At 38.2% G+C, this 18,511-nt stretch overlaps 1 protein-coding gene across 1 annotated transcript; it reads right to left on the bottom strand.

Annotated features, from left to right (window-relative positions):
* Window positions 1-885: 885 nt before the first annotated feature.
* Window positions 886-14,719, bottom strand: LOC105055598 (serine/arginine-rich splicing factor SR45a). Its single transcript, XM_010937467.4, has 7 exons — window positions 14,539-14,719; window positions 10,802-10,824; window positions 10,630-10,716; window positions 10,364-10,475; window positions 6,730-6,879; window positions 6,011-6,074; window positions 886-1,423 (listed from the first exon to the last, which is right to left on the bottom strand). The coding sequence occupies exons 2-7, from the start codon at window positions 10,822-10,824 to the stop codon at window positions 1,248-1,250; spliced, it is 612 nt and encodes a 203-aa protein (XP_010935769.1). The 5' UTR covers window positions 14,539-14,719; the 3' UTR covers window positions 886-1,247.
* Window positions 14,720-18,511: the final 3,792 nt, after the last annotated feature.

The following is an 18,511-nucleotide window of genomic DNA, read 5'->3' as shown; positions in this document are numbered from 1 at the left end:
GAAAATATGGAAGAAGATATTCCAATCAAACTAATAGAATTCATCGAGCAGCTGCTCTGACTAGGGCTATGATGGGCCCGGCGGGCCTGTCAGCCCTGGCCGGCTTTGGGTTGGGTGTTGAGCCAGGCCCCACTGTTCAGGATGGACTTGGGTCTACAAATAAGGCTCAAAAACTTTTTTAGGCCCGGTTAGGGTGATGGCTCGCCAGGGCTCATCCTGAAGCATTAGCCAACTTGTGGCCCAAATCTTGAGCCTGGGACCCGCTTCCAGTCCTGGATCGAAATCATTAGGAGTTAGGATCCTCTCGCGGAATGGGCCCAAGAATCAATCGGGCTAAGAAGTTCAGGTCCGGCCGAATCTTTCAGTCCAAACAGATGTAACGCGTCGGCCTAATGAAGCTTTGGGCCGGGTCTGATCGATATTTGGGCCGGATTCGGGCCTTGCTTTGGAAAGAACTTTCGGACCTGAAGTCCCAAACAAGAGTTCGGCCTAGGATTGCTCGGTATGTGGCCCAGCCCAAGTCCAGCCCGCGCTACGTTTACGGCAGGCCACCCGTCCCGTACTCCCGTAAGAGATGAAACATGGAATGGAAGAAGCCTATTGTTATACCAATTTATCTGCTATTTTAATCAGGGCCATTTTTGCTGCTACTTTACACTTCATATTGCCCAATCTCTCCCGGCCAATTTCTTCTCCGCTATCATCGAAAGAAGACAAGGCATAGCAAACAAGAGTCCAGCTGCTTTTGATTCGCTAGCGGAGCAACCACATGGATGCACAAAACGCAATCCTGCAATTCGAGTTGCAACGCCAAGGTGCTTGATAAAATCAATGCGGAATTGCATGACATCCAATAAATCATGCGGACAACAATGATGGAAATGATTCTGACACAATGTATGCCTTTTTTTGTCACTTTTTATCCTGCAATCCTTCAAATGTCAAAATGCGAAACCTTAACATATGCAGAGCAAAAGAAAAAGAAAAAAAAGAAGATAACGAGAAACTTGTTTGTGGGCAGAATAAAATGCCCATTGTGCATCAAGGCAACACTGCATGCTGTCTGAAACATGATCGATGAACCATCATACACGTGGACGTCACCCCAATAGCTCAAAGTTGGGATTGGAGATGAAATTCCTGCATTCCTATCCAAGAAAGCAAGGAAGTTTCTGCTGCTCTGTCAGAACTTATAATTGATACACTGATTTAAACATAGTGGATAAGAAGATTCGCAGATTAGCGTGCTAATCAGATCTGAGGTTGCCATTGCTGGTAGGTGAAATTGATTGCTCTCTGCGCCTTCTTTGTGACTCCCGTTCATATGGTGAGTGGGATCTTTGCCGTCGGCCCCTTGAATGAGGGTGATCTCTTTCACGTGGTCGATGAGGTGAGTAGCTGCGTGAATGTCTATGACCACGACCTGCAGAAATTATAATAAAAATAACATAAGAAAATACAAGTTTCCGTCACACCATGCTACAGTACAACACTGTTAATGCCCACATTACATGTAGGAAAAGATCTAATCACACAGAACTTGTTTCCACTTCGAAGGAAAACCTCACCCAGATTAAAGTTGTTTCATTTTGGCAGCTACAGTATATGAATCCTAGTACCTTGTTTCTAAGTCATCACAGGTTACCCCCGCACGCCTTGGTTACCTAGGTTAAAGATGTTTCATTTTAGAAGCTACAATATATGAATCCTAGTACTTTGTTTCTAAAGCCATCACACACACACACACCCCGCACCAGAGAGACAGAGAGAGAGAGAGAGAGAGAGGACGCTCATGCCTACAAATAGACTGGTATGTACATGATATAAATGTACATCATGGTTTGAGCACCAGTTTTGGTACCCATACTAGTATCATGCACTCATTCTCGTACAGCACCTGCATGGATCGGTTCATAGTACCAACGGTACACCTCCCAAATTGAGTATCGATTCACTATTTGCATGGTACAATATGCCTGGTAATAGGCAGTAAGGTCTTGTACAGCAAACTACTTTTAGTCAAAAATACAAAACAAAAGCCTCTAAATATCTACTGTAAAAAATCTTACACTAAACCTTTAAATAAAAGTGCACATAAAAATGCCCAATGTGAAGCCTTAGAACTCATTTGATTCGTCCGAAAAAATCCCCTCACTGGAATGTTTTTCCTAGAAAGTTGATGCTTGAGAATATACTGCCTGAAGAAGTGGTTTTTGCATGTTTGATTAAGCATCTATTTTCCTAGGAAAGTCATTTAAAATATCTGTTATGCCCTTAATAAAGGGAAAGATTTTATCCCATTCTATCTAAAAGATTAATGATACTTTTGAAAAAAAAAATAACCCAATTTTCAGCCCATGGGAAAGTCATTTTCTCATGTCCTACATGGAATTTTCTTTCCCATGAAATATGGGAATCTTATTCCCATGGAAAAGCTACTTTCTCATCTCTCTCCTTTGAAAGCTCCAACCAAACATGAGGCGTCTCTCCTTTTTCTCGTTGACCACACTTTCCCCTCTCCTCTTCCTGCAAGCCAAATGAGTATTTAAAGTTTTACCTAAGATAACCCAATTTTGTCTAAAAAACCACCCCTTTTCTTGTTGTACACGTCCAAAACATTCTCACAATTTGTTATTCCTCTATCCTCATCCTTTGACCTCCTAATTTAGAACAAACTCCTCTTCCCCAATCTCTTATCATCAATTGCAAAATGAAAAACCCATAAAGCAAAATCCCTAGCAATATGATTATGCCAAAGTACACCAACAGGTTTGTAATGTACATAATGGACCTAATTGCAGCATGTTAATAAGGGTCACGCGCTAGAACATGAAAATCAAAGTGTTCCACTAACAAAATCTAAGTTGCTTCTTGTTGTGTTTTAAGTGCACAAAGGCTCTCAGATGGTTGGACCCACATCTCATGCAAAAGGTCCAAGCAGCGCCCCATCAACTGCCTTGCACCTCTTAACATCTTTTCTTAACCTGATTCAACAGGTCCAATGGCTTACCATCAAAAGCTTCCTAGTTGAGGCATGACAGGCAACTTAGCATCCCTCAATTAAAAGAACCATGCGACTCCAGTACAAGGAGAGCTGTCTGGTTATCCAAAGCACCTTACAACTTATACTACGATGTTAGAATAAAAGGATAAGAAAGGGAGTGTTCAGCAATGCAACCTTGGGTTTCCTATCAAGGACAGGTCCATCTATCACGATCAGCAAGGAGGGAATTGGTCAGACAGAGGTCTCAGGCATCCAGTCACATTAAAGTTTAATGAACTGTAGTTGGGGAGGATTACAATAGTCTCTGGATAAAATTGATCATCTGTTTCTCAATGCTCTTTTGCTTGCATATCTCTCATCGGACGAGAGGCGAAAAGACATCAGTTTTGTTTGTTTATAATTTTGAATTAATGAATGAAAATTCTCAAATCCACAACAGCTTGTTATGTTCAGATCATATAGTAGCCATCAGTTTGTTAAATCAAAATATTCCTGCTTCAATATCTTTTTTCTTTCTTTATTTGGTTACTTTGATATCTTTATTTATTTTGATCCAGAGATTAGTCCTCTACATCAGATAATTTCCCACTTCAAACAACAAAAGGCAAACTCTTCTACAAGTGCTAGCAATGAATTATGGTAAGTATGAAGATCCTTGTCTTAATATTATTATTCATGCTAGAATTTAATCAACATGCCAAATGACTTCAGAAGGTAGTTTACCTATATTCATGTTAATCTATAGCACAAAGCACATATTACTCATGAATAATCATCTTTTTATTACCCATATGAAGAAACTAGGCCTAAAGAAAATTGGTCATAAAACTGAGAAGCAAACTGGGTCTAACTTCTTACCAGATATAGCATACTTTAGAACATGTCAAACATGTCCCAGAGACTAAATGTACATTACAGACACAATTTCTCAAAATTTTCATGAAACAATTTTCCATCTGACATGCTTGAATGTATTTCTAATCACATATAGACACAAAGCTCCAAATTCATTTTTTTTTCCGAATACATTTAACTTTTGTTGGAGCCACCAACTAAACAAATCTACCACACACCTAGGCATATGGTTTATTATACATCACAAGCATGCACTTCAGTTTCTAATTTCTATGTGACCAGTAGCTCTGTCCATTCTCTATTCTAAAATGGAAGGAATTTTGATATATTTAATAGGTAAAGGTGATTGTCTCTCTAGATCACCATATCTGTTGGTTCTGCTCAAAATTGTAATACAGTCCAAGCTCTCATTTTTTGCAAGACTAGTGGGTCGAACCACAGTTGGTTATAATTACTAGTCAAATTGATTCTTTGTGCTGCATGCAATATGTGATTTTTCAAAGCATATCGTTAGTCAGTTTACTGGAGATGTATAATTCTTCCTTGGAGATTACTGTCAAAGATTATCAAAAATTTCGTACCTTAGACATCTTCCCTTGATGCTTCATGCTTGGCATCAAAACTGAAAAATTTGACATGATAGTTTCATGATTGGCTCCCTTCTTTATCAAGTGAGATTTCACGACTACTTGTGGATAAGAGTGTTTTGACATATCCATTATGGTGATCATTTATGAGAACCTGTTCGGTTGATCTAGTTCTGATCACATATGAATGCAACTGGAGTCTAAGCAATAAGAGGCTACATTTAATTTGGCCTATTCTAACTTTTAATAGTGGATACAAGACAACATAACTTGGGACTTGTAGGACATCTTAATTTGTCAATCAGTCAATGGCGTCCACAATCACAGTTCAATAATGCTTCAGTATTAGTGTTATAATTGTGTTCAAAATGTTTAATCTTATGCAAGTGAAGATAAACATGTACTTTTAATTTTATGAACACCCAGATCCCTTCAATCTGAATGCATTGTAGGCCATGAGTCTGAAAATCCATGCGACTAGCATAATTTACAGAATTTTAAATGCCTATAAACCAAAAGTCAATAGTTCTGAAGTTTCTGGGCTGTGAAAAAGGAGGGCACAAAACAAACACTTTTTAATGGCAAATAATTATCTTTTGGTTTACCGAATTAGAAGCATCAAAACTCATGCACAGATGAGGAACCTCTGAAATATTTGCTTTGAAGTTTTCAAGTATTTTGATTGTTGGATGAAGTGGTAAATAATTTACCAGGATGAGCACATTCAACGAAGATTTGAAAGTCATCTATAAGGATAGAGGCAATGTATTTCCCAAAGAAGTAGGGAAACCTGTGACAACTTGAAGTTGTGAGAATGGACTTCAAAAAAAAAAAAAAAAAAAAAAAAAAGTTAAAGAAAAGATGTAGCACCTTGTAGAAGTGAATGACAAAGAAGGATCCAAAAACCTAGCCTCAGAAAATTAGATTGAGGGAGAAAACAAGCAACATTTTTATTTTTTTTTTAAAAAGGAAGAAGATAAGACTACACGTAAGATATAAGTGATCTGCCATGGTATTGATCTGATTATAAGACCAAAAAATCTTATTGCCCAGCTGCATGGAAACTATTCTGTTCATGAGATTCCAATATTCCAGAGTTCATTAATAACATGAATAAGTTAATGAGATTCCGTAGACTATGGATTAGTAAACTTAAAACAAGAGGCAACAATGGAGAGGATTAAAGATCACGATGCCCAAAAGAAAACAAAAAAATGGGCCATCTAGAAAGCAAAAGGTTGAAAGACTAATAAGTAATATAAGTTAAATATGTCTTGATTCCTGAGAAGTTTTCAGCACATTGTTTAAGAAATAATTTAAATGCATGGAGGAAAAGTTGATGTTAGATGGAAGAAAGCTAGTAAAAACATTCAGGATGAACAGAATATCAGCAAGAGAAAGAATCATACAATGATTTACAGCATACAGGCATATATCCAAAACAAAATAATGTAAAGATTGTCAAACTAAAACTGAAACTAATATTTGCATTGACCATTCATGCAACAAGGACATAGTTTTACAACTGAATAGAGGTGCAAAATTGAGCTGCTTCCATATGTACCTCTTCTTTCTCTTGCACCACGGTATTTTCCAGGAGTTGGTGTCCTCCCACGCCTCCTTTTTGCCTGCCATGCAATCAACATAGAACAAAGACAACACAGAATTACGATGCAAAGGTCTGTGAGCTGCATAATATGGCCTATGCTAGTTGGTGATTCAAAAAAGAATTAGAAAACAAAAAAACAACGAAAACAACCTGATATTAAGTTTTTGAGGTTATTGCCATCATTTTTACAGTTCAATATCCATTACTTTAATTTCAGGACTCACATTCACAGTTATGCCAAATGGAGGAAGCCTATGGTAGTTCACCTTCTTGGATTAAAAAACAAAAAATATCATTGTATGATCAGGATATTATCGCCACCAAAGAGGAGATGCACCAAAATCAAAGATAAAGGTTCACAACTTGACGTAATTTTGTAGGGCATACCGTATGATGTTTATAATCAGGGTAAAAAAGGAATACAGGGCAAACAATCCTCTGTAATTAGTCAGGTTTCGTGACTTTGAGATGTCGATGCAGTGCTCATGTCGAGATGGGGAGGTACATACTGTTAAGAGCACGTATTGAGATTTCGATGAAGCTACACACACCAAACCTGATGCCAAAAGTTATCACACAACATTTCTTAAGATGAAAAGAGCTATCATACAAATTGATTAGGTTATTGCAACTACCACTTTCCTATTGCTATTTAAAATAACGAAAGGCACTACCTTCTCCACTGTGATTAAGCGGCCTTCAAGGACAGAATGGTTCAGGTACTTAATGCAGCAGTCTGCATCCCCCACAGTCTCCATTGTTACAAAGCCAAAACCACGAGATTCCTTTGTTCGGGGATCCTTGACCACATGGCATTCCTGAACCTGCAAATTAGGACTTTTCTCAAGCCATGCAAATTAAATAAATATACATCCAAAAGAAGAGAATAAATTACATAGAATCAAGTTTCATTCAATAATTCCACATAAAATATATGGAAACCTTCTTATTTCCAGATAAAACATGAATCATAGTTCTGAATTATTACAAAAACATATAACGCAAAAAGAGGCTGCATTAATAAGTAATTAAACATTCTGATAAGAAAATGTCTTTCAATGATGTAATAAGAACTTTGTAGACATATGTGAATGATTTAACCTACTAAATGGACTGCTAACAAATCTGCAAGTCTGTTTCAGAAGTCTACTATTACCAAATCCTGCAATTTTTGAGACCTCTATATATCCATAAATTTGAGACTCTTTAATGGTGCACATGGTAATGGCATAGTATCTCTAATTTCGATGGCCCATTTTTCTTGAATTGCTAAAAATTTTACTGAAGACCTCACATACACATGCATAAGCAGGCACACACTTCAAAAAAAAAAAAAAACTAATTTTCTTATTTGCCACTTAAAAAGTGGAATGTGCCTCTATAGCCCCACCAAAAATCTGAAAGCAGCATATATGCCCCTTCAAATATCTAATACTTGAATATATGCACTTATGATAAGATGACATCCTCCAACAAAACAGTTTGCAACTTTGCATTACTTTACAATTTTTATTCTTCAAGGAATTTTTGCATGAAGACTCTAGAAAAAGTGCATAATTGCTTACTTACCCTCAATACACATGTACGTATATATCTGGTATACATCTGTGCATATACATATATATTCTATGCTGGCAATAATTCTCAGACATGCTCCTAAAATTTTGAAAACTACATATAATTAAGGAAGAAATAGTCCATAATTAAGTTAACTTCTGACCCAGCCAACCTATGGTTAGAATCATACAACTAAATAAAAAATGACATGAAGAGTATACACGCATATTTAAGACTTTAGGAGGAGAACACACAAACACACATGAGAGAGAGCGATGGACTTAACTTCTCCCAAAATCAAAGATCCACACTTTTGATCAAGGTCTATAACATTAAAAATGCCTAGAAACCAAACCTATGCATCAAGTGAAAAAAATTATAGATTGTTTTCTTTGTGCTAGTGTATTAAAATACATGATAAAGCATTTAAATTGAGAATCCACTTTATCGATCATGATCTAGACAAGTCAAAATATATATAAATTGAAAAATCAATAGATTTTAATGCTTATATAGAAGCAAAACATGCTCCCATGTCATTTTAACCATAAAATTTTTCCATCCACTTGATGCATAAGTTAGAGACCAAGGTTGGAACCGGTACTGGAGATTGTACTGGCTAGCAACCAATTCAGTATAAGTACGGTTCTATACAATGCTGTTCTGAGATGTAATGAGAACAAGGAGAGGGAGAAAAGGAGAGTGGAAGAGAGAGAGATGGGAGGGAGAAGGGGAGAGAGGAAGAGAGTGAGGAAGGGGGAGGGCCAAGGAAAACCATAACTTTAACCCTAGCAAAGAGAGAGAGGGGGGGATAAAGAGAGGGGTTGGGGGGCGAGGGGAGATAGAGGGAGGGAGGAAGAAAGACAAGAATGGGGATAGCCGAGGGAACCCTAACCCTAACCCCAATAGTGTGTGTGTGTGTATGTGAGAGAGAGAGAGAGAGAGGAATGGGGATAGCCGAGGGAACCCTAACCCTAACCCTAACCCCAATAGTGTGTGTGTGTGTATATGTGAGAGAGAGAGAGAGAGAGAGAGAGAGAGAGAGAGGAATGGGGATAGCCGAGGGAACCCTAACCCTAACCCCAATAGTGTGTGTGTGTGTATATGTGAGAGAGAGAGGGAGGGAGGGAGGGAGGGAAGGAGGGAGCCAGAAGGAGGAACTTATCAAAAAACACGGAGGGGGGCTCTCAGACCATCGCGAGGGGTTGGGGGGAGGGGAGAAGGATTTAATAAGTGAATTGGGGGAGGGAGGGATGTTTAACCCCAGCCTTGTCTCGAAATTAAAGGCTAAACTACGCCGGTCCTCGACCGATCCAATTTGGATGCCTGCAACTCACCGATTTAGCACAAGATTTGGCCATCCTTATTAAAGATAACCAAAACATATGATTTTTTATTTATAAGCATTTTTAATTGCATAAACCATGATCAATGGAATTGATCTTCCATTTAAGTATCCCATTATTAATTTTGGACTTGAGAGTAGATGTCATCTCCTTTTGAGAGGAGTATGGTCCATCCGATATTACATACAAACACACACACACATGTGCACGTGCGCGCGCACACACGCATGCATGCACGACATGCACACATGCACACGCACGCGCACGCGCACAGATGCACACACACACAAGCACACTCACGCACATGCACGCACACAAAAGGACAGTGGAAGAGAGAGAGGAGGGAGGGAGAGGAGGAGTGAGAAAGGGGGAGGGCCGAGAAAAACTATAACCTTAAACTTGGCAGAGAAAGATGGGGGGCACAAAGGGAGGGAGGAAGAAAGGGAGGAATAGGGATGGCCGAGGGAACCCTAACCCCAATAGTGCGCGTGTGTGTGTGAGAGAGAGAGAGAGAGGGAGGGAAGGAGGCATCCAGAAAGAGGAACTTATCAAAAAACATGGAGGGGGCCTCTCAAACCATCGCGAGGGGTTGGGGGGAGGCGAGAAGGATTTAATAAGTGAACCGGGGGAGGGAGGGATGTTTAACCCCAGCCTTGTCTTGAAATTATAGGCTAAACTACACCGGTCCTTAACCAATCCAGTTTGGATGCCCCGAACTAATTGATTTAGCACAAATTGGCTATCCTTATACAAAAAAGAGCATGCGCGCGCATGCACGCATGCACTCACGCATGCAGGCACCCTCACTTCTACTTTATGATGGGCACATATGCAAATTGGAAATTTTTTTGGCATAATTAATAAAATAACAAAATATACGCTTTCTGTTATTGTTTTATTGGAAAAATACATGACTTGGATTCAAAAAATGTTACAACAGTAGATAACAAATTTTCTGTTAAATAAGATTGACTTTAGTAAAAGAAAAAATAGAACATAAAGTATACAAAGTTTTGGATGGCTCTTAAAGCATTGGAGACCAAGCATCAAAGCAAAAGAGTGATTTCCAATATTATCTCAAACCAAGTGCAACACCCTAGTAGAAAGATAAGTTATTCAATTCAGCGAGTTCTTAGACACCATTAGACAGCTGTTCGATTTGATCTCTATCCAGTCCCAAAAACATCACCTATAATTAAATTTAAATAATATGCCAAAGCCATAATTGTAGGTTCTGATTCATGCAGTGCCTATGAAGATAATTTCTCTAAAATATGCTTGGACCACTAATACAAAAAATGAAAATGCTAGAAAGGGATATTCACAAACATTATGAACATCAAAGTATCACTAGTAGTTCTTTTAGGTTAAGAAAAATATTACAAGTAAAACATAAAGCACATACCCTTCCTTCTTTGCTAAAATACTTCTCAAGATCACTGCTAGTCACTCGTGCGGATAAACCTGTTACATACAAGTTGTTTCCAGGATTCCTTGTATCTCTAGAATCTTGGCTCCTATTGCACATATTAGAACACAGACCATCAGCAAAGAGAAGAAAATTGAGTTGGTAAAAACTAACTCCTGCATAGACTCCTTGTAACACATTATATAACATATACAGTTATAAATACTTTTTTTTGAGAACAGTTCCAGAATAAATTTATGTACCTAGAGCGACTCCTTTCCCTTGATGTCGATAATGATCTTGATCTACTACGTCTCTTTGGAGGAGGTGTGATTGATCGAGAAGTATACCTGAAAACATCATTATTTGTGTATATACATTTCTGGGAATGATAATCAGAAAACAAAGAGAATTTTTATGGGAAGCACAACTAACCTTACTTCTTTTGATTGCGACATCTATAAAAAAAAATCATAATATCAGAAAATTTGCAACAAACTGAAATGGGTAGCTAAGCTATGTATGACTTCAACTGAATTTTCATGCAACCACATTGATCTCACAATCATTACATAAGCAGTATACTTTTAGCAAAAGAATTATCATGCTTCGCAAAATGTAAGATACATTTCAGTATACATTAATCCAATGAAGTTTACAGGTTACTTCTTGCTCAGAACAGAAAGAAATCAATGCAATATTCAAAATTCAAAAACCCTAGACCAATAAAATGAATGTACTTATGTAGAACAAAAGGTATGGATATAGTACCAAAATAGATCAAAATATCTTTATAGGCTGGAAATTGATGCAGAACTGAACTTATGGCTGCATTACTAAGTTAAGGAGAAGCTAAAAAAAAATGCTGCATTTTTTTTAAGATTTATGCTAAAACTGCTGATAGTTCAGTTTCCTTCCCCAAAGGCAATTGATTCAATAATTTACAGAGAATATAAATAATCCTCGTAATAACTTTATGGGAATACATGAAGCTGATCGAGCATAACGATAGGTAACTTTGGTATGCATTAAGAAAGTTATTGGATTGCCCGAGATTAAAAAGGATATATAAGACAATGTTTTGAATCATGTGGGACGGGGGCATCCCGGTTTTCTCCCAGAACGGGACGCCCCGCGACCTGCCCAGTCCTGGTGGCCGTCTCGATCAGGCGTCCCAATACGCACTTGGGATACCCTTTTATATATATAAATAATTATTTTTTGAATTTATCTTGAAGTTTTACTGATCTATTTATTGTTTAAATGTATTTAAACTTTAAAAGTGAATATATGATTGAGATGTTCGACGATCCAATGCTTCCCTTGAGAGTTAGACTCTCGGTGAATGTTAATGCTATGAGAGACTAAGAGTTGAACTGTCGGTGAATGTTATGCTATGAGAGGCTGAGAGTTGGATATGAATATTTATAGAAATTACATGGCACATTGGATGCTGCGGAGATCAAGACGCACTCAATCAAACCATATTGGGACTTGGGAAGACCAATAATATCGTTGCGCAACGATTCAAGACCAATAATACCGTTGCATACAAAATCACGGGTAAAGGCTGCATATTATCAAATCACGCGTGAAGGCCAAGGATGACAGGTGCTTTAGCAAAATGCGTGGGCGCGCAAAGCAATCAGGTGCACGCGTGGAAGGGCAATCACGCGCAAAAACCGCACCAGGTGCAATTGGATCGAGCAAATCCCACAGTGGATAACACGCCACACCACGCTACCCCTTGTATTTCATCGATTCCCAATTGCGATGGCGAAAAGGTAGAGAGTGGAGACCGCCTGAGGGTTTCGGCAAACCGATGATGCTTCCCCTCCGCTCCTCTCTCCTCCCTTGTTTCCTCATCGAAGATCCGAAGATTCCAAACACTCCTCCTTCCTCCTCTCTCCTCCCTCCAGTCCGTGCTCCTCTCGGCTCCTCCCTCCAGTCTGTGCTCCTCTCGGCTCCTCCCTCACGGCCGTGCTCCTCCCTCCCGATGACGATGATGACGACGACGGCAGTGGTAAAAAGGTCAGTATGGCTCCTCCCTCTCGGTGTGACGAATCGAAAGGAACAGTGCAAATCCTGATCGAAACGGCCGTACCGGCATATGATCCTGTCGGAAAGAAGGTGGGACGGTCGGGACAAAGGACGAATGCTCGTTCGAGGTCCCGCACCCATCCCAGATGCCGAATTCTCAGAGGAACAGGACGGGACGGCCGAGACGGCCCCCATCCCGACATGACTTAAATCCTTGATATAAGAGACACAAGCGTGAGAGTAACAACCAAGTCCTTCACATTTCAAAGATCTCACCGATATCATATATTGCTAAATAAAAAAGAATGTTAAGGGGTAAAAAGAATGATAATTTGCAAACTAATTAAAATGAGATAGTGGGGGGAGGGAAGGGAGAAGGAGATTTATAAAGCATTTAAGTTATGGTGAAGGACGCCTCTTCTCTAAAATGTGATTTCACATAATAGCAAGATCGATGATTTTGTATGGAATAGAATGTTTGGACAAAATTATGAGACATGCATGATGATAAAGCTCAAGTGGACACATGGTAAACATACAAAGTAGAAGAAAGAATTGTGCACGTTGAAGAAAATTTGTGGTAGCACTAACAAGGAAAATGATACAAAATTAATTCATATGATATGAGCATGCTTAATAAAAGAAGAGGGGCATGGTTATTTGTGACTGGGCCACGAACAAAGATAGAAAAGTTAAGATGGAATTTATTCAAAGTTCAGAAAAAGCACAGCAGAAATAACACATTATATAGGGACAAAAAAAAGACTCTTTGAGTTGATCAAAATAATGGATACAGATGCATCCTCATCTATAAAATCATAAAGTGACTACCATTTGCAAGAGACTAAATTATCAATATATGAACATCTATCTTTGTTCATAGTAATACAATGAATAGACCCATTAGAAAGTGAGTCTCGTATTTGCTTATATAACAGCCATGAAGCCAAGCTGAATAGCAATTATAATAGTCTAAGCCAAAACAACTAACATATAAATAATCAAAAGGTTCAAGGTTCTCAAATATCCATCATATGACATCAGAATAGCAACTATGGCATATAGAATTAATGACAAACACTCTCCATCATGCCCTGCCATTCTACCAACATCGATATTTTACTCTAGTGTTATTTGATACCAGTAATTTCCTAAATACACTAGGGGCATCTTGCAATCACTATTGTTTCAGTATGTAGCACTACCCTGGTTATAATAATCTAATCATGATAGTATATTATAGTTTCAGTGTCAAATTTTCCTCTACCTATATAAATCAACACGATAGTTGAATAATTGAAAAATGCTTTTTGATTATAAATTTCATTTCGAGTTTAGACGTAACTAGTAATTATTCTGTAATAGGCAAAGACAGAAGAAAGGATCATGGTCTGCCCACCCATATGAAGGTGCTTTGAAAGAAGAACAAAGAGATTCAGCCAAGAAGAGAAGAGATCAGCATCAATCTCGCCATCAAAAGACCAAGAAGGTCAAACCCTTGATCTCCAGTTATGAATCACACTGTTCGTGATCATGTTTCTGTTCAACTAGATTAACTCTGTGGGAACTCAGGTGGTTTTGGAAATCCATCGAGGTGATGAAAAGATTAAAAGAAAATGCGCGAACAATGATAAAGAAAGAGATAAAAGGGTTTAGAAAGGGTGTTCCATCTTGGCTTTCAAAGAAAGACCAAATTCCACCAAATTTCGTGCTTCATTCCTCGTAGATTCATTTCTTTCAAGAATTCCAGTTAAAGATCCCAAGTGAAGTAGATATCCTTCATCAGATCAAATCAAAGAATGTTCAACGAAACCAAAAGAAATAAAAATAATAATAATAACCACGAAAACTAAGAGGAAATTACGAGCCCAACAGTTATAAGATCGAAGAAATTAAACAGACACCAATATCAGACCAAAATCAAGAACCTCGAAAATGATCGGGAGAACAAATAGCAAGCAAGAATCTGAATGAAATAATCCAGGATTGCACTCAAGAAGATGAACAAAAATGCGAAAAAAAGAGAAAGGAAATAGACGATGGAAAGGCTGACCGATACCAAAACCCCAAACCCTAACAGTTCTTCATTAGGAGAGATCGAATGTAGAGGAATTCACGAAGAAGAAGTTTACCTCTTTCGGGGATGATTAGATGCCAGAAAAAAATTCCTACTACGAGACGAGCTCACTCCCGCCGGCGAAGCGAAGGTAATTGACAAGAAATCGATGGGAGCTCGCCAGCGCCGATCTGGTCCAAATTTGGTGTGTTTTTATGATATAACGGAGGGGACCGAAACTGTTATGATTGCCATCGTAAAGTTGTAACGACCGTTTTCTCCGGAATACAAACCACGTTTATCTACTAAATAATATTCGGCTATAAGTATCGGGATTTTAGTTGCAAAACGAACAATCCCATTTGAAAGTATTTTATTTTTTAGACTAAGCTTTCTTTTGGGTATAGAACGGTAATTACAATTATGACAAGATCAATATTCATAGAACTAAAGTAATTTTTAATTAATGTAAAGATTTAGATTTACAAAATATGGCCATCACGATGTTGTGAATTATCATTGTGAGGGAACATATATTAGCCAGAAATTGGCTATTATTTATTTAAATTTTCATTATTTATACTATATTCAGGTCAGTAAATACAATTCATAGACCAATTAATAACAAGCTTCAGAAAGTCATCCAGTACAAACCGAGTAATAGTAGGTCTTCTGGAAGAACATCTTGTGCAGATTGAAAAAGAGCTTCTGAGAGGATGTTCACATTTGATTAAGTATCAAGATACAAATAAGAACGTGATCAATAGGTTGAGGTACTCAGCCAATAGGTCTCAGTTGCATGATGCTCTGCCAACAAGCTGAAATTATACTTGGCTATTGGAACCGTAAGAGATTACATCAATGATAGGTTGGTTATTGGATTCCTTGGGCTCGAAGCCTCGGCCCCTTGTGAACATTTTAGGTGGCTTCAGGCCGGTAGGTCTCTGTCGGCTCAAATTAAGCCCGAGATGGCCAGCAAGATATGGTAGGGTCTTGTCTTTTGTCTATGTACAAACGGGCTGGGCTGGGCCGGGCTGGGCTGTAACTTTGGTAAGCAAGATATTACCACTAGAGATATGGTACCGCACTTTTTTTAGAAAAAAACCCTCCAAAGAGGCATCTGGTTGTGGAGAAATTATACCTGGCAACATATGTACCATATGACAGTGTACCATGCCAATAATATGTCTTAATTCCCAAGGGCTCCATGTATCATATGCTGGTCTTAGATTACCGCCGGGTGCCCCTTATCTTGGTTTGCTCATATGGTGTATCGCTAATGTGATGTGCGTAGTGTAAGATATAATTTTTTCTGGTCATGATTGATTCACTATAGGGTAAATCATATATGTTTCAAGATACTGTTTTCTCTACAGTGACAATAAGAGGAATGGGTTCCTTCCATAGAATCTTGACGAAGGGTGAAGGGCCATTTTCTTGGAACAGTACTCCTCTTATAAAAGAGGGACACAATATGATGGGTGTAACAGTGTTGCTCCTGTAGAGTTAGTCGAATATGAACTCTCCACAAGGGTGGGGATATGACATTAAGAGTTGTGTGCTTGTAAAGGCATGTATTACTTTCTAAAATGTGTTCCTCATTTTCATTGCTTTTATAATTACAATAAGATAATATGAATCGATATTGTTATAATTAATATAATAGTACTTATAGATAAAAATTATATACAATTTGTGGCCATAGAATCACGTAGCAGCCGCCACACAAAAAATAAGAAAAAAATATTGTTTGTCCTAATTTCTTCTCATTTCATATTTTACTTTTTTGGTGAACGTTTCAAACGTATTTCATTTCAAGCTAAAGCTGCGATCTTTTTAATTCTTCAGATCCTTCACCTGTGCAAGGATTGGTTATAGTAGTTGCATCTGGCATCGCATTTTGGGACATTTTTTATTTTGGTAAGGAATTTGCTAATGTTTGTTTGGCGATTAGTAACATTTTATAATTTTTTTACATCAAATCATTGATTAATCTCTTCTTGGATTGTAAGTGGCCTAGGCTAGTCTAATTGAAGGCCTGACCTAGAAATTTGAAGTTTTAATAGGGAGAGAGTCTCGTAGGCCCTTTTTTTTTTTTTTTTTTTCTTCAAACATCCGAAACGTCAAAACTTTAAGGATATGTTTGGTCAAGAAGAGTTGGATTTAAAATGGGCACAAAAATGAATGAATCTCATTCTAACTGCTTGGTGGGGAGTGTTTCATTTCTATTTTAATTTCACAAAGAATGAAAATATTTTAATCTTTCAAAATCTAATCTTTGCTCTTTTATAGTATTAAATTTCATTCTGATTTTGATTTTAATTTCGATCATAAATCAAATACATTGGGATATATAATCATTTCAATTTCTATTTCAGTCTACAATTTCGATTTCAATCGCAAACTAAACACCCTTTAAAATTTTGCCTCCATTTAATTCAACTCTCGTTGACCCATTCCCAAACCTGGATCTCAATGGTTGTGGCCCCCCGGTAGGATTCAATTGTTATCAGGTTGGGCTCATTTCAAATTGTCAAAACCCTAGCCTACCTTTCAAGGAAAACTAGATTCTATCTCAAAACTAGATACCCTGAGTCATCACATGGGTCGCCATACTGGCTCAGACATCATACATGCACGGTGGCTCAAATGCATGAACCACTTCCAATCGTTGAATTCATGGAGCAAAATCAGGCAGATTTCTAGCTACGTTTGGATCCATAATCACATTCATGCTGCACTCAGAAACAAAGAAAAGTACAGGCTACAGAAGCACGCATTTAATTGACGGGTACCAATAGGATCAATTTTGTACCTCAATCATGCCAGAATCAGGTTATTGGCCTTAGTTTTATTGGTTTACATAAGTAGATATATCTGAACATACCCTCTGTTGCTGCGCAAAACGATCGAGGCTGAAAGACGAATGTTTGAGATCAAAAATCAAATATCTGATTCTAATTCAAAGATGCTGATACTGAAGAGGTCTATAAAATAAATTTTAAATCAAAAATTATGATTTTGATGAAAATTTTTCGATGTTCAAATCAAAAAAATAGAGAATAAAAAAAACAGCAACGAGCTCTTGGAGAGAAATTTGATTTGACTTACCTAGATCTTCAGACTCTGATTGTTTATATAAAAAGATATCAGATAGCTGGTTATATAGTTGTGTGATCATGCAATTTCGAGATTATCGGACCGTTAAAATTGTCATAGTGGGTGAGATAATTCAGCTTTCAATCACTCACGTGAAATGAGGCAGCATACTGAGTGGAGAATTTGAATACCCCTTTTGAATAACCTCAAAGTTCGTGCCTGATTTTTTGATTTTGTTGAATGAGTGGTGTCACCTCATGGCAGATGAGGGTCTCACCTATTAATTGCATAGATTGTCAATCAGGAGAGATTTTAGTCTTTATATGCTCTCTATATAGAGACATTTATTATTTTTGACCTCAGCTCATATCAGCATAGATGCTCAGGATACCTCGTATCAGCATAGAGGAGCTCATATCAGGGTCAGCTCAGCTCATATGAAGATAGTCCTTCACAGTATGTCTCTTCACAGTATAGTCATAGTTCATAAAGCTGTAAATCCGAGGCATCCGTGATACCACTGTAACATACCATCCTACTCCTGAGTCTGAGAATTAGACGAAAAGAGTACTATTGACATGATGCCTCGATCCATACGTTTTCTTTTTTATTCTTCCTCTAGCATCCGATTAGTTATCTCTTACGAATGGCGTTGTGTGCCTGCGGTAATCTCATGCCTATGCCATCTAGCTATTCTCATCTTCGTGCGAGAAGCAGTGTGTGCCAGCGACGAGCTTGTGTCTGCGGCATCTTGCTCTCTCGACGGTCTTCTGAGGGTCTGCTTAGTTATCCCTCCGGAGGTTGCCTAAAGGTTTCCTTTCGCTTCTCGAACGACTCGAACTCTGCAGGGATCTTGTAAGTTAGCCCCGCCTTGGAGCCGTCGAAGTCTTCTTAGGGTCTAATAAGAGCCTTCAATGAGTGGCTTTGTGTACCTACGGTGATCTTGTGCC

This window comes from Elaeis guineensis, chromosome 12, assembly GCF_000442705.2.
Source record: "Elaeis guineensis isolate ETL-2024a chromosome 12, EG11, whole genome shotgun sequence".
NCBI lineage: Eukaryota > Viridiplantae > Streptophyta > Magnoliopsida > Arecales > Arecaceae > Elaeis > Elaeis guineensis.
The sequence above is the reverse complement of the archived record's forward strand: the minus strand, read 5'-3'. Positions and strand labels throughout refer to the sequence as shown.

What these genes read in the sequence shown, in the direction of transcription:
- LOC105055598 (XM_010937467.4), bottom strand. Translation starts at nt 10,824, where the DNA reads ATGTCGCAATCAAAAGAAGTAAG. An exon ending in GCTTAATCACAGTGGAGAAG is followed by an intron (nt 6,075 to 6,729) that starts GTAGTGCCTTTC and finishes ATTGCATGGCAG; the next exon opens with GCAAAAAGGAGGCGTGGGAG. An exon ending in TGGTGCAAGAGAAAGAAGAG is followed by an intron (nt 1,424 to 6,010) that starts GTACATATGGAA and finishes TAATTTCTGCAG; the next exon opens with GTCGTGGTCATAGACATTCA.